A 19,489-nucleotide genomic window follows, 5' to 3' on the forward strand; every position below is an offset into this window, starting at 1 on the left:
GTACATGTTTGTCATGATTGGAGAGGTTATTTTGATGAATTGACAAAGATAATTCATCAGTGGACTTAATACTGTCATATTTTTTTAAAAAAGTGTAATTTTTTTTTTTTGGCACCCCCTGGCTCTAATTTCTGAAAATTGGCGACATAAAATGGCAGCTGGCAATTTTTTCTGGCAACAGAATATTGGACGCCAGAGCAGCCCCTGAAAATGGTTAGGTTTAGCCAAATTCTGACGGGGTAAAAATGTTCAGCATGATGAGATCAATCTGTGGTCAAATTTTCATTTTTATCTGTTTGGCCATGTTGGAGTTATTGCCCTTTTTTGTCCGTTTTTTGTTGTTATTTTTGATGTTATTTCTTTAAAAAATCTCCTCCTCTGACACTACTTGACCAATTGGAACCAAACTTTGTATGAATGTTCCTTGGGATATTATGCATAGAATATGGCGATTTTTGATCCGTCGAAAAACATGGCTGCCGTTACTAAAAATAGAACATAAGGGTCAGACAGCAGTTTTTCGCACATATCTCCAAAACCATTAGGTTTAGCTGAAGTTTGACAGAATGAAAGTGTTCAGCTTGATGAGATCTGTCTGCGGTCAAATTTTCATTTTAATCTATTAAGCCATGTTGGAGTTATTGCCCTTTTTCAATGTTTTTTTTGCTATTTTTAACTTCTTCTCTGACACTATTTTACCAATTGAAACAAAACTTGGTATGAGTGTTTCTTGGGGTATCCTGCATAGAAGTGAAGTTGAAAAACATGGCCACTGTTACTAAAAATAGAACATAGAGGTCAGACAGAAGTTTTTTGCATATATCTCCAAAACCATTAGGTTTAGCCTAATTCTTTCAATAGCTGAAACGATCCTTAATCTTAGGACTACAGAAGTATTCAGGCATAAAAGTTGTCAGACGCCTTCTTATAAGAGTTTTTGCCCTTGATTGGGCAAAAGGACGTTTTTTTTAGTTTACAGCCAATGTCTTGAAAACTATGATAGATTTAGCCTTTCATTTGCTGAAACGATTCTTATAAGTCCTATCAAAGTTTTCTTGAGTCAAAATTGTTAGACAACTTCTTGTTTAATTAATTGCCCTTGAAAGGCAAAATCTAACCATGTGAGCGATTCAGGCTCCTGGGAGCCTTTTGTTATATACCCAGTGTTGTTATATTTTCTGGTTGTAGACATTGGTTATCATTTTGTTTGTTTGCTTGTTTGTTAGTGTGTGTGGTGATCAATAGATTTAGATTTTTCCTTTCACTGTTTGTCAAAGTTGAATGTTGGGTAATAGATGTGTGCTACAAGTCTGAAATGTGATAATTTCCCAGGGATAAGTTAATTTAGAATATCTTTTTTCTCCTTTCCAAGAGTAAATAATTCTAATAATTGTGTTATATTTCTTTTCTCCATTGAAAATTGTTTCATCATAAATTTCCTAAAGCTGTGTTCAAAGCTTCTAAAATTATTTTATTATAATGCATTATATGATCACTGTATTAACATTCTGTATGTATTTGAGAACATGTGTTCTTTTGATCTTTGCCATGTACTACATCTTCATTGTGATTTATGTAATCTTTTTATCAATGTCAATGCCGAATGGTACTCAGCTGTTGTGTCATATTAAGGATATAATAGACTTGATAATCCTGATATCTTTTTATCTTAATCAGTTTAGATGAACTGTTCTTTTATTTATATTTCATTTGCTCATTGATTATTAGATCTCAAAATAGGAATAATACTGCCTTGTGCATGAACATTTGATTAAAAATGTATAATGCAATACGGAAAATATATTCATTAGTTCATGTAAGTCTGCATATTTTGCAAAAGGTTACTCTACTAGGGAGAACTTTTTTTTAAATTCTTTGTTCAAGTATTCAAGTTAGTAACTAATGCAAGTATTGAAGTGCTTATATTATACCAAATTTACTCACCCAGAGATCAAAGATTTAAAAGCAAACTATGATTAAAATGCATTTCATTTTATTCGTGTTTATTTTGCAATTACTATATTTTGGTTGTTTTGTTTCCCATCAATGCCCTCAAATTATTGTCAGCTTGAAGTGTTTAATGGAAAAAATATTCTGAACAATCCAAGTATTTAAAAAAAAAATATAAAAGCTGTTTCTATAAAATATGTTTTATGCTTTAAACCTTGTTCATTGTGGGCTGCCAGATGTGTTCCATTATCATTATCAACTTGCATTTGCAATAACATATAGTCCTTACACAAATAATATCTAAAGGTGTGGTATGATAGTGTGCCTAAGAATGTTATCAATATTTCATGTCTTTCAGTATGATATTTAGTGTGATAGGATGGTTTAAGTTGCAGTGTATAAAGTGCTTCCGAAATATTAATTTTATGTATCCTAGTTGTCATATTACAGAGTATAAACCAATGAAAATGGATTTATTGTTGTATGATGTACATATTTCTAATCAAATTAAAAGCCATCAAACCCTTATTTGCAACTTTTATTTCTCTCACTAATGTCTTAATTAGGGCACGGCCATGAAAAATGTGACTATACTCTGTAGCAAGCCCTGCACTAAACAGAGGGAAGAACAGATGACACCCGATTGTGATCTGGCTGTCTGTTCTTTCAAAACAAATCACGACCAGGCTGTCCAGCACCTTTTGGCAAAAAATAAGGGCTAATATTAGGGCTGAAAATAGGAATTTTATGAAATAAAAGTAACTAGTACTGAGAAATTTTTTTTATCTTTCTTTCATGTCTTGTGTGAATTCACAACAGCAGAACACCTGATTACCTGCGATGAAAAAAAACATTTGTAGACAATTAGTATGCAGTCTCTTATTACAAAACAAGCAGTCATTGAAACAAAAATTGCAAGGATAATTTTCTAACTCCTATGACAGCAGTGAAGTAACTTGAAAAATAAAGCCTTTCTTAGGAATCCTCTTTGAGTTTCAAGTTTTTTTAGGACCACTGGACTGCCTGTTTTTTGTCTTTGATATTTAGTATAAAGGTAGATCAGCTCAAGACAATGTATCACCTACCATGGTTGGTGTTATTGGACCCTAAATTTGAAATGATTGGGGCCATAACCCCCAAAATCAGTACCAACATTTGTGATTATAAAATTTTATAAAGATCAACCAATACTCAAATTATTGCACGAAAGCCAAATGTCTACTGATGACAATGACAACACCATACCAATATACAACTGCAAATTTTATGCAGTCATATAAAAGTTACAGCCCAGATTCAAAACTGTCATGCAAAAATCATTAATTTGACTGAAGTAAGAATTGTAGGTGAAATATCACCAACCATGGTACAGGCCACATCAGCTTAAAGTGCTCTACTTGCATACCAAATAATAATAGCCTGCACCCAAAAGCACAAAAAGCTTCAGTCTGAACATGAATTTGTGTGAAAAAAATCATTAAATTGCCCTTTCTTGAGGTCAAAGATCATCAACCATGGTATGTGACACATCATGCCATATAATATGAAGTTAGGCAGTGCCTACAAGGAACAAAGCTATTGGTACTCCAATAACAATTGACTTTGTTGATAACTTCACTGTTGCTATATCACTGATATCTCAACCAACAAGATTCTGCCAGACCTCCTATAATGCACCCTTTGTCTCTTTGTTAAAAAAAAAACTATTACACCCTAATTGTTGACATCATTTCCTAAAAACATCACCTCTGACAGAATGGTTTTAAGAGAATCTATATGTGTATCTTGCTGATGCTCCTTCCTTTTTAGAAGCCTACACAAAAAGGCAAAAAAGTAACAGCCAGGTCAAAAATTTGTCATGCAAAATTCATTAATTTGACTAAAGTCAAAGTTCAAGGTCAAATATCACCAACCATGGTATGCAACACATGGTACTTCCAAGCCAAATATCAAAATACAAAATAAAAAAACAGGCTGTCCAGTGGTCCATAATAACTGGGCTTTTTTTCTCAAAGTAGTGTCAAGACAATCCATAATAAAAAACATATTGCTGGTTGCTTTGCAAGGAAATATCAAACATAAGGAATGCTAACATTTTAAGAAATTTTATTGTTCAACAAAACATCAACAGCTAACAACAATTAAGAAAATCAACAAACAGTACTTCTGCATAAAATCACATGTAATAAAAATTTATCATACAACATAACTAGGCTAAACCAAAAATTATATAATCTGACTTAAAACCAATACCACAAAGTTGGCTCAATACAGCAGGAACAAAAGCTTTTAACATGTTAGATAATACAGGAGGCATCAAGGAACTTGAAATGCTCAACTGTCTTGTATTTACATAAACCACTAAAATATGATAGTTCTTATGGTACAAAATTTTTGTTTCAAAATGATCAATTGTTGCTATGTTGATTCTGTACAATTTTCTCTTTCTCTTTGTCAATGTTCAATAATAGTCAAATTGATAGAAAAAGGGCATCTTTTAGGACTTTAAAAAAATTAAGATAATTGTAAGGATTTTTATGCTTCATCTGGAATATATTTCAAGGTTTTCTCTTTTGATTCTAGGGATGTAACTGTATTGACCAAAAGAATCCCGATATACAGATATTGATATTCATCCTTATTCTATTCTATGGTTGTTAGAGAGATATGACCTAAAATAAAGGTTTCACTCTACTGTTCTAGTGGCCATAGATTACAAACATCCAATACAATAATCAAACTACAGGATGATTGTGACAAAAAAAAAGGAGCTTCATCATATTTATGGTTTCAAAGAAGAAGTTACATGTTAATGGAAAGACCATGAACTCCAAATGATGGAATTACATCATCAATACATCACAGAAAAGGATAGAAATTTGCAAAAAAATCTATATAAAGAGTATTAATGACAAATGTATTAGGAACACTGATTAATAGTTAGTTTTGAGTACATCTAGGTAAGAGTTACTTGTAAGTAAATGATTAAAGTACAACATGATTATCAAAAGAAAATGGTCTGCAAATTTCTTTTCACATGGTTTATTTCTTCTTTATGCTGAAAAATAAATCAGGACCATTAAATGTCTAACTGGAATACAAGAAGGTAAGGTCTCAATATACTACTCCCAAAACCCATTATTTACCAAAAATTACTACTGTGAAAGTTCTTACATCAGACATGATTTTACAACTCAAAGAAAAAAATGGACGTTGATTAAATCAGAAGTAAACATATACAGTAAAAAAAGAAATTTAACGGTGAAATCTGGTGAAGAAGAATTCTGTTCTACAGCGGAAAGAAATTACGTCTGATATATTCTGGGGTGCTAATTTTTGTGGATTTTGTGGTTGACTTGAACCACGAAATAAAATTCCAGACGAAATACATATTTTCAGTTTATTTGTACTGTGGGAAATATGAAACCACATCACAGTACCATGAATACTCATGCATAGCAACTAAGTCCTATTTCACAAATAATGAAAAGGACTTAAGAAGGAATTCAATTTAAAGTAACAATCCATGAAATTTTGTTGAAAAAAATCCTCAAGTCTTAATATACTCACTGACTCTAATAACAATTTCTTTTGCAATGAAAGCAAGTCTTCTTTCAGCTTTGATTTTATCAACAACTGAAATGCAAAAACGTTAAGAATATCGGCACATAGACATAGATAACCCACTTAAAAAAAGGTCACTAAAACTCAGTTTATCCAGTGGATTACCATAAGTTGCAGAAAATATTTTTTTTACTTGTGTCACCGAAATCTCTAGTGTCAGACATTCTTTAAGTCACCAAAAACATGTTCGCTTTTATGAATATTTTCATACAGAATGCTTCATCACTGATCATCAAGTAATATTCTTAAATTTTGTTAGTATTTAGCCACTTTGGATTGGTTCATTAACTTAACAGAATGAGCAATACTTTTAGAGATACAAAATTTAATGGTACAGTTAAACATCTGCCAGGAGAAAATGGTCCTTCATGTTAAGAGGTATCTATCTCATTTAGAAACATGACATTACACTTTGAAATACAGAGCTTAGAACATTTTTCCCTATATATTATTTGTCATTATTTGCTAGTACACAAAATTGAAAGGTGTACAAGAAATATGCTAATTTCAAAATCTGGATGAGTGCTCAACTTCAATAGGTTTCCAATCCTCATGTGGAGCAAAAATCTCAAGCACATTTCCTTTATCAATCTTTATGGCAAGACCGAAAAAAAAAAAAAAAAAAAATTAAAAAAAAAAAAAAAAAAATTGCACTTTTTTCCAACCAATGAGTGACCAGATGACATCAAAGCATCCTGATGAATTTCCTGTCACCCACTGATAATTCAATTAAATAGCTATGGATCATCAATTGTTATTTAGCCTAAGTTTATAAGCTACCAGAGTAGCTCTGAAAAGAGATCACTAAACAGACTTATGATATATTCAGGTTTTACTGTTCCTTAAGGATGCATGGGGAAAAAAGAAAGGTGCATGCTGTTCAAAAGAAAAATCTACCACTGCAGTGGTATTTCAACCATTAATTTCATGCTCAGTTACCATTTGCATTTGTTTTTTTTTTACTAACAGTTCAAATAAATATGCTATAAGCTAAGAAAATAGTTAAAACTATATTTATTGAGGACTTGCTCATGAAGTAGAATTAACTATCCTTTTGACAACCTTCCTATGGAAGGAATTCATGGTAGTGTAATATAAACTTTAAAAAGTAGTATAGAAAGTAGCAGATAGTGGAGCATTTAGTTTGTCAAAAAGAGCACAGGAAGTAAAAAGCTGAAGTTTGGATGAGGAGTAAGCCCTCAAATCATTATACATACATTTTGTTTTGCAGAAATATGTTCAACTTCTGACATCTCATCTTTCATTTCCTGGTGCATCCCCTGAAGGTTTATTAACCTAAAAAAAATAAATGAAGCTAAATGAGGCAATAATTAAATGACCTCAATAAAAGTAAAAACTGCTGAATAAAAAAACAAGGCTGATAACATGTCTGCACATGCATCACTATCATATGTTTAATAGCACATATCTTCAATATGTGCATAACACCATACACAAAGTTAAAACTATTGTACTTGCCTGTGCATAAGCCAATGTTTTATCTTGTTAGATAGTGGGCTCACGTAATTCAACAATGCACCATACCTATGATTTTTTCCATGAATTTACAGCCAACAAACAATATAAAACTACTCACCTGGTTCATTTTCACATTTCAAGGCCAATTACACAAACAAGTAGTCCCCCTACAACTTCCACCAATAATTACTTTTGTAGGCTTTATTATAAGGATCATTTCATCAAGTATTTTTTTTATTTATTATGGTCTTTAAGATATTGTCATCTTTTGTCTTTCAAGAGCAATAACTCTTAACCAGGATTTGTCCTCTGACCTTGACACAATCTTTATAGGCTTAATTATAAGCATAATAAGGATCATATCATTGATAGAAAGTTTTTTCTACCTATTATTGTTTTAAAGATATTGGCTTTAAACTGCAAAAAAAAATGTCTTTTTCACCTTTCGAGAGCAACAACTCCTAACAAGGTGTCATCCTAAAACTTCAAATCAATAGAGACTTTTGTAGAGCTGATTCTCATTTTTCTCTATCCCTCATAGTTTTGAAATATATCTTGCAATATGTGGCTTTACCCCTATGCTCTATAAATAGACATGGTGACCATGTTTCTTTTTTTAACAAATCAAATAAAAAAAAAAGAAAAAAACAATTTTTGTGCAGTATACCCTTAGAAACATTGAAGCCAATTTTCATAAAAAATTGTCAAGTAGTTTTAGAGAAGATGTTTGAAGAAAAAATTTGTACATGACAATGAATGCAAAGTGATGGCAATAGCTCACATGGCCCTTTGTATGGTGCAACTGGCACTTGCCTCAGTATCAAAGCAGCTTCCATTACCATTGATATGTTACATATACTTTAAGCTTGATGCTGTGAATGTCAATTTTCATTCAATTGATACTTTTAGGGGCATATCAATTCAAATCTACTTACCTTTAGCAATAATTTTTCCTCTCAGCTCATAAAAACAACAGGAAGATGTAGAAAATTGAAAATGATAGTTGGAACATTTCTGGGTTTGAGCTTGGAGGTAATGAAAAGACATAATTCCAATGTTACGAAAGTCAGAGTTGTGCACGATTTACTGTTTCTTACCCCCATCAAAATTGTCCCTTGAAAAATGGCATTTGTTTATGACATGAAATGTTGAGAAAATACATGACTAAAGCCCTTCAAATGTAATGTACATTTTTGTTGTAGCATATTAGAACCATAATGCACCATTTTTATTGAGAATGTGATTATGGTGTAGAGTGTGTGGTAATCACTATTACTGGCATAAAATCATCATAAATATTTTTCATAATTTTCCAAAAAAGTAGGTGCAAATCTTTGAAATGTAGCAAACATTTTGTCAAATTTGTTCTTACCAGATGTTTAATTTCAATATATATTCATATACACTGTGCAAAGTTTGAATAATGAAGGTTCAATGCTTTTGAGTTACAAGAGTAATCAAGGGAACCAAGGTTATAGCGGTAATCAAAAGAATGCTACCCAGTGACAAAGACGAGACATGGAAAACAGACATATACAACAAAGAACACAAAGTAACTAAAATCATACACACAAAGCAACAAAAGCAAATGAGTACCTCGGACTCCACTAAAAACTGGGAGCATAGATCAGGTGCACCGGTAGGGTAAACGTCTTCTGCTTTTCTAGAAACACCCGCCGATTTGCTCATAAAAAGTCAAGTCTGGGGTAGACAAAAGAGGAAAGGAAAACTATGACACGTTGAACAAATCAGTTTTCATGGCGCAGATGGATACACCGTAACAATCCATGAATTCATGATGACGACCATGAAACTTTTGTAGAGATGACTTCAATCTTTTAGCAACAAAACCCTGCTCCAGAAGCCTATTTGTTAGAATTCTAGTGCGATACAAAAAGTCTGCATAGTTTCGGCAAGCTCTGGCATAACGTATAAGTTGTGATATGAACACTCCATACACAGATGCTAAAGGGAAACTACTAAATCAAGGGTCCGGAAATGGTCAAAAATGGCAGTCATTGACCGACAAATTTTGCAAATGACCGACGACAATTTTTCCAATATTGGACATAAAAAATTCATAAATTACAGTCTGCATGGTTTTATTAGTGTATAAACATCCTGTCTACCTATTTCCTAATTTTTAATTGGAAATTAATTGACAGGTGTGTGTCAATTTTAGCCGATGTGCAGCCACCAATGACTGTGAATTATCTGTAATTGATTAGTTGATTGCATAATTGAATTAACTGTACACATGCTGCCCCATTGGGTATACAAATTAATTGATGTGACTCAGACAATTTTCATACATTTATTACTTGATTTATTGAGAAAAAGATTGACAAGTCCATCATTTTCCCGTGGATCTTTCAGAGGTAACGAATCCACATATGGTGCTGAAACTACAAATCAGTCGTAGTTTGTAATTATTAATTTGCCAATTGAATATTTTTTAACACAGAAGTCAACAGCCTATTTAAATCAATATACAAAATGTATTCGTGATTTTCTTTTATAAATAATCAACTTTTTTTTTTCATCTCTTGGAAGTTTTGGGCTGTTTGCCGATGGGATGAATACGTCCAAGAGATACAATGTTTTGTTTACATGTTAGAATGTCCACATGTGGTCAAAACAGAACTCACTCACTTGTTAAGATATTTCATAAAAGACAGAGTATGTGATGAAATAACACAAATTCCAATATTTATCTGATAATAACAACATGTACATAAACAAGTTTATTTTCGATCTGAACAAGACTAGCACAAACATCTGCTGAAGTTTGACAAAATGACCGGCATGGGCTGTCAAAATTTCCAGACCCTTGTACTAAATGTATATACCTCTAAGCAAGACAGACAGAGTGATTCAAGTGGATACTAGGTCTTCTATCACAATAAGTAATAAATGTAAAAAAAATAACTTTAAATGAGAGACAATACATGGAACATACATAAAATGACAAGATTTAAGTCACAAAAAAAAAGAAAGGAAAAAAAAATAAGGATTCCGACATATTTTATATTTTAGAGAGATTATTAAAAAAATGTTCACTTTACTTTGAACCAAAAAAACAGAAAATTACGATAAGAAATTACCTTTTTCCTTGTTCTTGTCTAAGTTGTTGGAGTTGCATCATTTGATCCTTGAAAAAGTCCTATAAAAATGTAAGAAAAATAGATAGTAATTAATCATTTCATACATTTTTGAAAGTTAAAGCAAAAAGAATTTTACTAGCATTTCACTAACTGTAACTATAAATACATAGCAATTCTTCAAAAATGATAAACCAAAAATATACCAACAAAAGTAAGGCCATATTTAAAATAATGTTTGTTTCCCCTCCACTCCCCCCTCTGGCTCCTGAAACTGACCAGGCAGGCAGGCATATTTTTTTTCTTCATATAAATTGTTGGAAACACTCAAGAAAGAGGAAATTGGGGTGCCAATAGACATATTACTCATTGAAATGCAAAGGATTGAAAAATAATGACTAAGTGCAATTATAAATGAAATTTTGGAAGCACTCCCCCTAGACATTTACTTTTCAACACACCCTACCATCCCCATGGCAAAAAAAGTTTGGGAAGAAGACAGAAATGTCAGTGATGGTGTTAGACAGGCTCATTTGTATTGTAAGACACGAACCATACACCATCTGAGGCCTATTTGATAGAAATATAAATTATATTCATATAAATTACACCAACTGAGGCCTATTTGATAGAAAAAAAAAATAAATTAAATTCATATAAATTACAAGTAAATCTGCCAGCTGATTCATCAAGTTTTTGAGGGAGTTTGTGCAATGGGCAGACTTTCTCAATCTCCTTAGAAAAACAAAAGCATCTTCTACATTATTATTGTTTGCATCATCCGACGGTTCTGCTGCCTGGTGGTGAGGGTCTGATGATATCAAATTGGGCATATTTGACTTTTTTATCAAAATTATGAACAACCTTTCTTTATTCATCAAAGTTTGCCTAAAGGTAACTCCGTTTGAAAGTTTGACAATGACGATAACCTTATGTTAATAACCCATGGTTACACTGTATAGCACATCATGTCAAGTGCTTAGTTTTGAAAAAAAACTGTTGTCTATTAACTACGACTGGAATAATTTTTGAAGATTGTTTGTACTTGATTCTAACATGAACAGTTGACGACAGTGCAATTTTGTCGCCAATCTTTCAAGGTAATACTGATATATTGGATAGATAAATCCCTGTGAGTTCTGAAATTAGCTGAAGTAATATCCAAAGCCAACACGGATCAGACACGATTACTTTACAGAAACAATAACAAAAAACATCAAAATTTTCTGGTAAAATTTTTTTTGACCTGGTTGGGTGAGGGGAAACAAACATATTTTTGATTTTGGCCTAATCTAGATGTAATAAAAAGATACAGCTGCACCCTTTAGCCGACATTATCAAAAGTTCAGAAGAATTTTAACTATCAAATACTAATGCTGTATGTTCCGGACTATAAGTCGATGTGGAGTATAAGTCGTAAAAAAACATAGACAAGTCGAATTCGGTAAATAAGTCGAGGGTCAGATGTGTGCAGAGATCCGAGTTTAGCTGTTTGTTTTCAACAGCATATTATTCCTGTGATGTTACTGAGTATAAGATTTCTGAATTAAAAAAATATCTGTGTTTTTGTTAAAGTGTACTTTGTCCACGAGTTCAATTATTTTTATTGAATGGCGTGTCAATGGCTCTGAAGCCATAGATCATCAGGAGTATGAAATCGTATACATGTCAAACGTAGGCTGCCATGTGTGAGATAAACTGGAAATTCGTTTCATGAATAGGTCAATTACCAGCGGTAATTAGTAAACAATATCACCTGGTATCACAAGATACAATAAAAAATAATTGTTACCAGCAAATTTGGTTGCAATTAGCCATTTAGATAACACCTTAATTGAATTATAATTTGAGCCACGTGCAAATGTGTTACAACATACCGTAAATGGGTATAAATTTGCATATTAAAGGACAGATAACTCCAAAACACTCAATAATGTTTTCCAAGTTCAGAAAAGAGTTTTGTTAACAAATCTTCTAGAGTTTATTTATATATTTTAACATTTTAAAAGTTTCAGAGTTTTTATTTACATCATCGTATTCATTCATAAAGGACAGTGGCAATGATCAATAATATTTTAATTCAATCGCCGGTTTGACTGTTTGAGTGACGGCTTTCGTTGATTGCAGTTTACCAAAAATTTTGATTTAAAGCAATCAAAAGTGAACTTAACAAATCAAATGAAATGCATTGTGGATGAACATTTTTCTTGAAAAACCCTTAAATAAGTCGAAGTGGACGATAAGTCAAGGCTGACACCTTGCTGAAAAAAAATATTGACTTATAGTCTGGAAAATACGGTATCTACCTTTGCAAGTATTGAAACTATTCATTTACAAATGAGGTGTTACCTTCCTAAAAAAAAAGAAAAAAAGATCAAAATCCATTAAGTGATTTAGAAGTAGCTGAAGTTACAAGATATGTGGACAAATGAACAGACAAAGTGATTCCTTAATATCCCTATCTTTCTTTGCTAGGGGTATGAACTTTAACTTACTAATGCCTTTTCTTCTGCTTCCTTAAGGGCAGACACATCTTTTTCTAATGCTTTTAGTTCAGTCATCATATTGCCATGATACTTGCTCCAAACACGATTCCTGAAACGTATATATACAGATAGAAAGGTCTGAAAAATGTTAGAACTGTCAAATTTGCGATTGCAAATTTTTGGTCCTTCCCTCCGCAGGACTCGAACTCGTACCGCTGTGACATCTATGGCAACACCACCTGCACTAAGTCCAGCGCCCTAGACCACTCAGCCAGCTAGGCTATATAAAAATATAGCTTTCACTGGCCAGGGTCATTCCTCCTCGAAGGATTAATCTAGGGCTGTAACTTAGTACATGATGGATGGTAGTACGGGACAGTTCATTTAGGTGTTATTATGTAGGATAGAGGATCAAATTAATGATGCATGTCACAACAAGGAGGGAACGACCAAAAATTTGCATCGCAAATTTGACAGTTCTAACATCATCAGGAATTTTTCAGACCTTTCTATACGTTTACATATCTTCCTTGTAACAATTTGATCTGATGGAGCAGTGTAGCGAATAGAGTCGTCACATTCGGAGACGTTTGTTTGTATGTATGTATATATATATTAATGTACAATGTAGTATTACCTGTTTCGACTGTTTTTTATTTTCTGTTAATTAACTTATTAAGCACAATCATTAGAATCAATAAAATTTCTATAGTAGGTTTCCCAAAGATGCTTGTGACAAAATTTAGTTAAAATCCTCAAAGTGGTTTCAGGGAGAGAAGGTAATGGTGAGGAAGGACATTGTGATGACAACAATTCACATGAACATTTGATCCAGGTGATCTAATAAACTAGAGGCTCAAGAGAGCCTTAATCGCTCACCTGATTAATCAAAAATCAACTAAATTGTCAAATGCAGGAAATGCTTTTCATTGTATTTTCATGACCTGAACCAGAATTTTGCTAAAGGCAACAATTTTTGATTTTTTTTCAAAAACCTGTCTTATGACCCCTAAGTTCCATTTTAGTATAGGCAGCCATATCTATTCACGGATTGAAAATCACAACAGTCATTTTTAGCACAATACACTTAAGAACTATTATGCTTATTTTCATTCAATGATCTCAAATGGTTTTAGGGATGAAGATTTTCAAAGTTGTACATGTGAAAAAAAAAAAAGAACAAAAAAATTGTTTCAGGGGTCGTAACTCCTACATTAGTCAATGAATGGTTTTGAAAATTTGAGCATAGGTCCTTCTCATGATGCTTAACAATTTTACCCATGCCAAAAATTTGGTAAAGGCAACGGTTTTTGAGTTCTTTGCAAAAACTGCCATCTGACCTCTATGTTCCACTTTTAGTAACGGTGGCAATGTTTTCTCATGAATCAACACTCCCAACAGTCATTTTGTGTGAGATACCCTATTATGCCAACTTTCATTGAATTCTGTGCAATGGATTTTGAGAAGATTTTCAAAGTTGCACATGCAAAAAATCCGTAACTCCTACATCAGTTGACCAATTGTTTTGATAATTTTGGCATAGGTCCACCTCATGATGCTGAACAATAATATCGAGCCAGAAATTTGCCTTAGGCAACGGTTTTTGAGTTATTTGCAAAAACCTGCAATCTGACCCCTATGTTGTATTTTTAGTATCAGCAGCCATGTTTTTTCATGGATCAAAAATCCCAACATTCAATTTGTGCATAACACCCTAAGGAACAATCATGCCAAGTTTAAAACCTGTCAGTCCAGTTAGTTTCAAAGGAGAAGATTTTAAAAAAATTTATCCACGACGACGACGACGGACGCCAAGTGATGGCATAAGCTCACTTGGCCTTTGGCAAGGTGAGCTAGAAAAATGGAGTCACTCCTTATTAAAATGTTTTTCATTTATCAAGCTAAAAAAAAAAAAAACAAAAAAAACAAAAAAACAAGAGGCTCCCAGGAGCCAGTTAAATTTTGTCTTTCAAGTGCAATCAATTCAACAAGGAGTTGTCCATCAATTTTGACTCACAAAGACATTGGTAGGACTTAAAATAAGGATCATTTCAACAAATGAAAGTTTTTTTATACCTATTATAGTTTTCAAGATATTGGCTGAAAACTGTAAAAAAAAAAAAAATAATAATCATCTTTCTAGGGCGATTTCTCTTATAAGGTGTCAGAGGAGAAGATTTTTGAAATAAATAAAATAATTAAAAATTGAAAATTTTTGAAAAATTTGAAAATAATTTTACAAAAAAGCTAAAAAAAGGGCAATAACTCTAACATGGCAAAACAGATTAAATGAAAATTTATCCACTGATAGATCTCCTCATGCTTAACACTTTTCCATTGTCAGAATTGGGCTAAACCTTACGGTTTTGGAGATATGTATGTGAAGAACTGCCGTCTCTGCCCTATGTTCCATTTTTAGGCATGGTGGCCATGTTTTTAAACAAAAATTCCCACTACAGTTCTATGCAGGATACCCCAAGGAACATTCATGCCAAGTTTGGTTCCAATTGGTCAAGAAGTGTCACAGGAGTTTTGAAAAAATTGTTAAAGATGACGATGGTTGCCAATAGCTCACATGACCTTTGGTCAGATGAGCTAAAACTTGCCGGATCATATTATAAAATTTTATATGAATTACATTTCAAAGCTTTCAATACAAAGCAAATTTTACTAAAAATAAAAGGTCAATTCATGATGGCATACCAAATAGTTCCTGATCTTACCGTCTCTGCTGCTGTTTCATGTGGACTGCATTCATTTGCTTCTGGTTGGATTTGAGGACTGTCTTAGTAAAAGCATCTAACTGACTTCTTTTTTCCTAAAAGTAACAAAACAAACTATACTGTTTCAGGAATTATTTTGCTAGTTTGATTGTGTTCTTAAATTAAAAATGGTTGTACACAAATTTACAAAAAATTAAATATACTATATCAGTTGAATGTGTGTTCTATAAATTAGAAACCATTGTACACAAATTTAAGCAAGTGTTATCTGTCTAGGTTACTTACCCTTATATGTTTTTGTACATCATGCCCAAAAGCTTTCAGTAGGGCAGATACTTCTATGGTTGGATCAATATCAGAACTAACTTCATAACTTTCTGGTGATAAAGATATTTCATTCCTATAAACCTGTCCTTCCATCATAAAACTGTGTTCTACCGAAAGAGAAAAAAATAACTAGAATAGCTCATGTAAACTTATCAGAAAGAATCAAATTCCCTCCCCTTCTTTTTGATGGCAATTTCTACTGTCTAAAAGTAGTTTCAAATGATGAAGTTTACAGATTTATATTATCACCATATTTTAGTAGAACAGTCTTACAAAATGTAAAGCATTTATGTTTGTGGTAATTAACTTCAGTTATTAGTCAAAGTATGTTCAGTTTCTATAACAATCAATTAAAGCATCCATATCTATTTTAAGATCTTGAATTTAACTGAAAATTGGAAACAAGAACCCCATTATCAATAGTTGTTCCAAAGTATGCAGTAGGTGTAGGTGCACAATACAAACCAATCATTTACCTTTGAACAACTTTCTAGGGATGTATGGTTTATCCTGTAAGTCTGTGTTTTCCTCTTGGGAGTCTTCTAAATCACTTACTTGCAAAGTCTGATTGAAGTCAAGAGAAATATGGAAGCATGCTTGATAATTGTCATTATGACTGCAAAAAATAAATCCAAATCATATATAAACACATTGTTATGAACATTACTATCTGTATTCAGTGTTTCCACAAGATAAGTTTCTTCTAAATAAACCAAAACCAAAATCGTAAAACATGAGATTAATAATCAGAGGTTGAAAATTCTTCTAAACACCAACAAATCCTAAGCTTTCAGAAGTAAACTTTTACCAGCAAAGTAGGTCATGGCAATGCACAAGTCCTTTATTACTATCGAACACAAAATACAAGCAGACTTAAAATACTCCTTACACTATACCAGTTGAAGTCAGTTGAAGACCATAATTACATTGTCCAACTAATGCCCTGTAAAGCTTATTGTCTCTTTTCCATCAAAATCAAAAATATTTAATTAGTATTTGTGGCTCAATGGAATTCTGAAAATCATAAAATGTCTCATTCAAAAATTTCAATATTAGTCACAGCTTATGTGAGCTGAACAACAGATACCATCAATACCGCAACAATGATTCCAACAGGAAATATTTACAAGGTGTTACTATTTTTATTAAAGGTGAATCAAACCGATAACAGTTTATAAGGATAATATCCAGAAAAAATATTCTTCAGTGTATTTCGTGCATTTGTGTAAATCCTGCACCCCCTTTTTGACAAAGGAAATCAACGAAAAAAGATAATTCCCTAGTAAAATGCATATTGGGAAGCCTGGAAAAATCAATTACAATCAAACCTTGATGTGTCGAACTCGGACTGGTGGAAATCTCGGATAACTCGAACTGATTACAAAGTCCCAGCAAAACTCCCCTTACTCCAATACAATTTTACCTTGGATGAATCAAAACCTCAGATAACTCGAGGTTATCAATCAGTCCCCTCAATAGGACTTCGAGGTTAATTAACCCTGATGTCTCAAAGTCAACTAGTTAGTCGGTAAACTGATTGCTTTATTAGAAACCATGATCGAAGTGTGTTTTAACAACGATTAGCGTGGCTTTTAAAATTAATTTGTTGACACTCTTTATGGTTTCATTTGTTTATTTAATTAATTTAAAATTGCGTGTGTTGTTAAAAGAAACGAATTATATTAAAAACACGTCAGAATTTACACTAACAGTGATATCGGATATTTTGATATTTTGAAAAAAAAAAAAAAAAAAAAAAAAAAAAATACAAGATAGTAAGGGTATTTCAACAACTACATTCGTTTCGCTAGTGAATTTGAAATTTTATCGTAATAATGTAGAGTACATGGTTTGACGATACTACTGATTGTGAATCAAACAAAGCGGCATGTTATGAACTATGACGTTTTTGGTGTAGAAAAAATAACAAGTGGCTCCCAGGAGCCTGAATCACTCACCTGGTTAAATTTTTGCCTTTTAAGGGCAATAACTCTAACAAGGAGTTGTCCGACAATTTTGACTCCATTTGATTCATTGGACACATTTGTAAGCCTTATAATAAGGATCATTTCAGTAATTGAGAGCTATTGGCTAAACCTAGCAGATTGGAGATGTATGCAAAAATCTGCTGTCTGACCTATTTGTTCTATTTTTAGAAATGGCAGCCATGCTTTTTCAGCGGTCATAAATCCGTCATTTTGTTAAGGATACCCTACAAAACAAAAAATGCCAACTTTCATTGAATTTTGCAGAACAGTTTCTGAGGAGCAGTTTTTTTTAAAGTAGTAACAGCAAAAACGTCCAAAAAGGGCAGTAACTCCAACATGGGTCAACAAATTTTCACCAAAATTTGACCAGATAGATCTCTTCATGCTGAATAATTTTACTCCAGTCAAGATTTGGTTCAACCTAACCATTTTGGAGATATATGCAAAATCTGCTGTGTGACCCCTATGTTCTATTTTTAGTAACAGTGGCCATGCTTTATAACAGATCAAAAATCCAAACATCATTTTGTTAAGGATACCCTTTAAAACAAAAATATCAACTTTCAATAAATTCTGTAAAGTAGTTTATGAGGAGATTTATTTCAAATAATAACATTAAAAACAGCAAAAAACACCCAAAAGGGCAATAACTCCAACATGGGTTAACAGATTTTCACCTAATTTTGACCACAAATAGATCTCATCATGCTGAACACTTTTAACCCTGTCAGAATTTGGTTAAATCCAATGGTTTAGGAGATATATGCAAAAAACTACTGTCTGACCCCTCTGTTCTATTTTTAGTAATGGCAGCCATGTATTTCGATGGATCAAAAATCCCCACATCAGTTCTATGCACAATACCCCAAGGAACATTCAAAGTAACTTTGGTTCCAATTGGACAAGAGGTGTCAGAGGAGAAGAGTTTAGAAAGAAATAACATTAAAAATACCCAAATACGTTGAAAAGGGGCAATAACTCCAACATGGCTGAATAGATTAAAATGAAAATTTGACCGCAGATAGATCTCATCATGTTGAACATTTTAACCCCCATGTCAGAATTTGATCAAAAATCCCCACATCAGTTCTATGCAGGATACCCCAAGGAACATTCATACCAAGTTTGGTTCCAATTGGTCCAGTAGTTTCAGAGGAGAAGAGTTTTGAAAAATTGTGAACGACGACGACGGACGCCAAGTTATGGCAATAGCTCACGTGGCCTTTGGCCAGATGAGCTAAAAAGGAAATTTCACTAAAACAATCAGTGCCGTTCAGTATTTCAAACATGATATACAACATACAAAAAAAAATATCTTCCGATATGAAACGCAAGACATTACAAAGTACCGCGTAAAGTGAAGTACATGTACATGTACAAGCACAAAAATGATGTAAATACAGAAACAATCATTGACCAAACTACTAGTATTTCCTGTTTATCCTCGACCTCAGATTATTTGAACCTCAGACAACTCGAACATTTTTGCATGGTCCCATTGACTTCGACTTAACAAGGTTTTGACTGTATGTCAATGGTCATTAACATCTGATACTACATCATGAAAAAGCCAAGCCTTTGGGCTTGGGCTAATGAAATTTTCAACCCCTGAAAAATTATTGAATTTTCACCGATAACAATTAAATTATCAAGCTAGTTCATAATAAAAAGATACACTATATTTTCTCTTCAATGTTGATTTTGATGGTCTCGTTGTTGAAGGACCTAAATCAGAAATAAACTTTAATTAGCAGTCACACATAATAGCCACATATGTACAATGTATTTCATTCATTGTACCTCATAATTTT

At 32.7% G+C, this 19,489-nt stretch overlaps 1 protein-coding gene across 3 annotated transcripts in view; it reads right to left on the reverse strand.

Annotated features, from left to right (window-relative positions):
* Nucleotides 1–4,039: 4,039 nt before the first annotated feature.
* Nucleotides 4,040–19,489, reverse strand: part of LOC148629835 (uncharacterized) — a 70,775-nt gene continuing 55,325 nt past the window's right edge. For all 3 annotated transcript variants that reach the window (XM_088558197.1, XM_088558202.1, XM_088558191.1), the window contains 9 exons: nt 19,354–19,403; nt 16,167–16,254; nt 15,649–15,797; nt 15,364–15,458; nt 12,650–12,749; nt 10,158–10,216; nt 6,792–6,870; nt 5,521–5,586; nt 4,040–5,008 (listed from right to left, as the gene is read on the reverse strand). In XM_088558197.1, coding sequence (XP_088414323.1) covers nt 4,955–5,008; nt 5,521–5,586; nt 6,792–6,870; nt 10,158–10,216; nt 12,650–12,749; nt 15,364–15,458; nt 15,649–15,797; nt 16,167–16,254; nt 19,354–19,403 — 740 coding nt within the window. In that variant the 3' untranslated portion in view covers nt 4,040–4,954. The remainder of the gene's footprint in view (nt 5,009–5,520; nt 5,587–6,791; nt 6,871–10,157; nt 10,217–12,649; nt 12,750–15,363; nt 15,459–15,648; nt 15,798–16,166; nt 16,255–19,353; nt 19,404–19,489) is intronic.

Source organism: Perna viridis, chromosome 1 (assembly GCF_037379345.1).
Source record: "Perna viridis isolate PV_CMFRI_1.1 ecotype Kerala chromosome 1, ASM3737934v1, whole genome shotgun sequence".
In the NCBI taxonomy this organism is placed as follows: domain Eukaryota; kingdom Metazoa; phylum Mollusca; class Bivalvia; order Mytilida; family Mytilidae; genus Perna; species Perna viridis.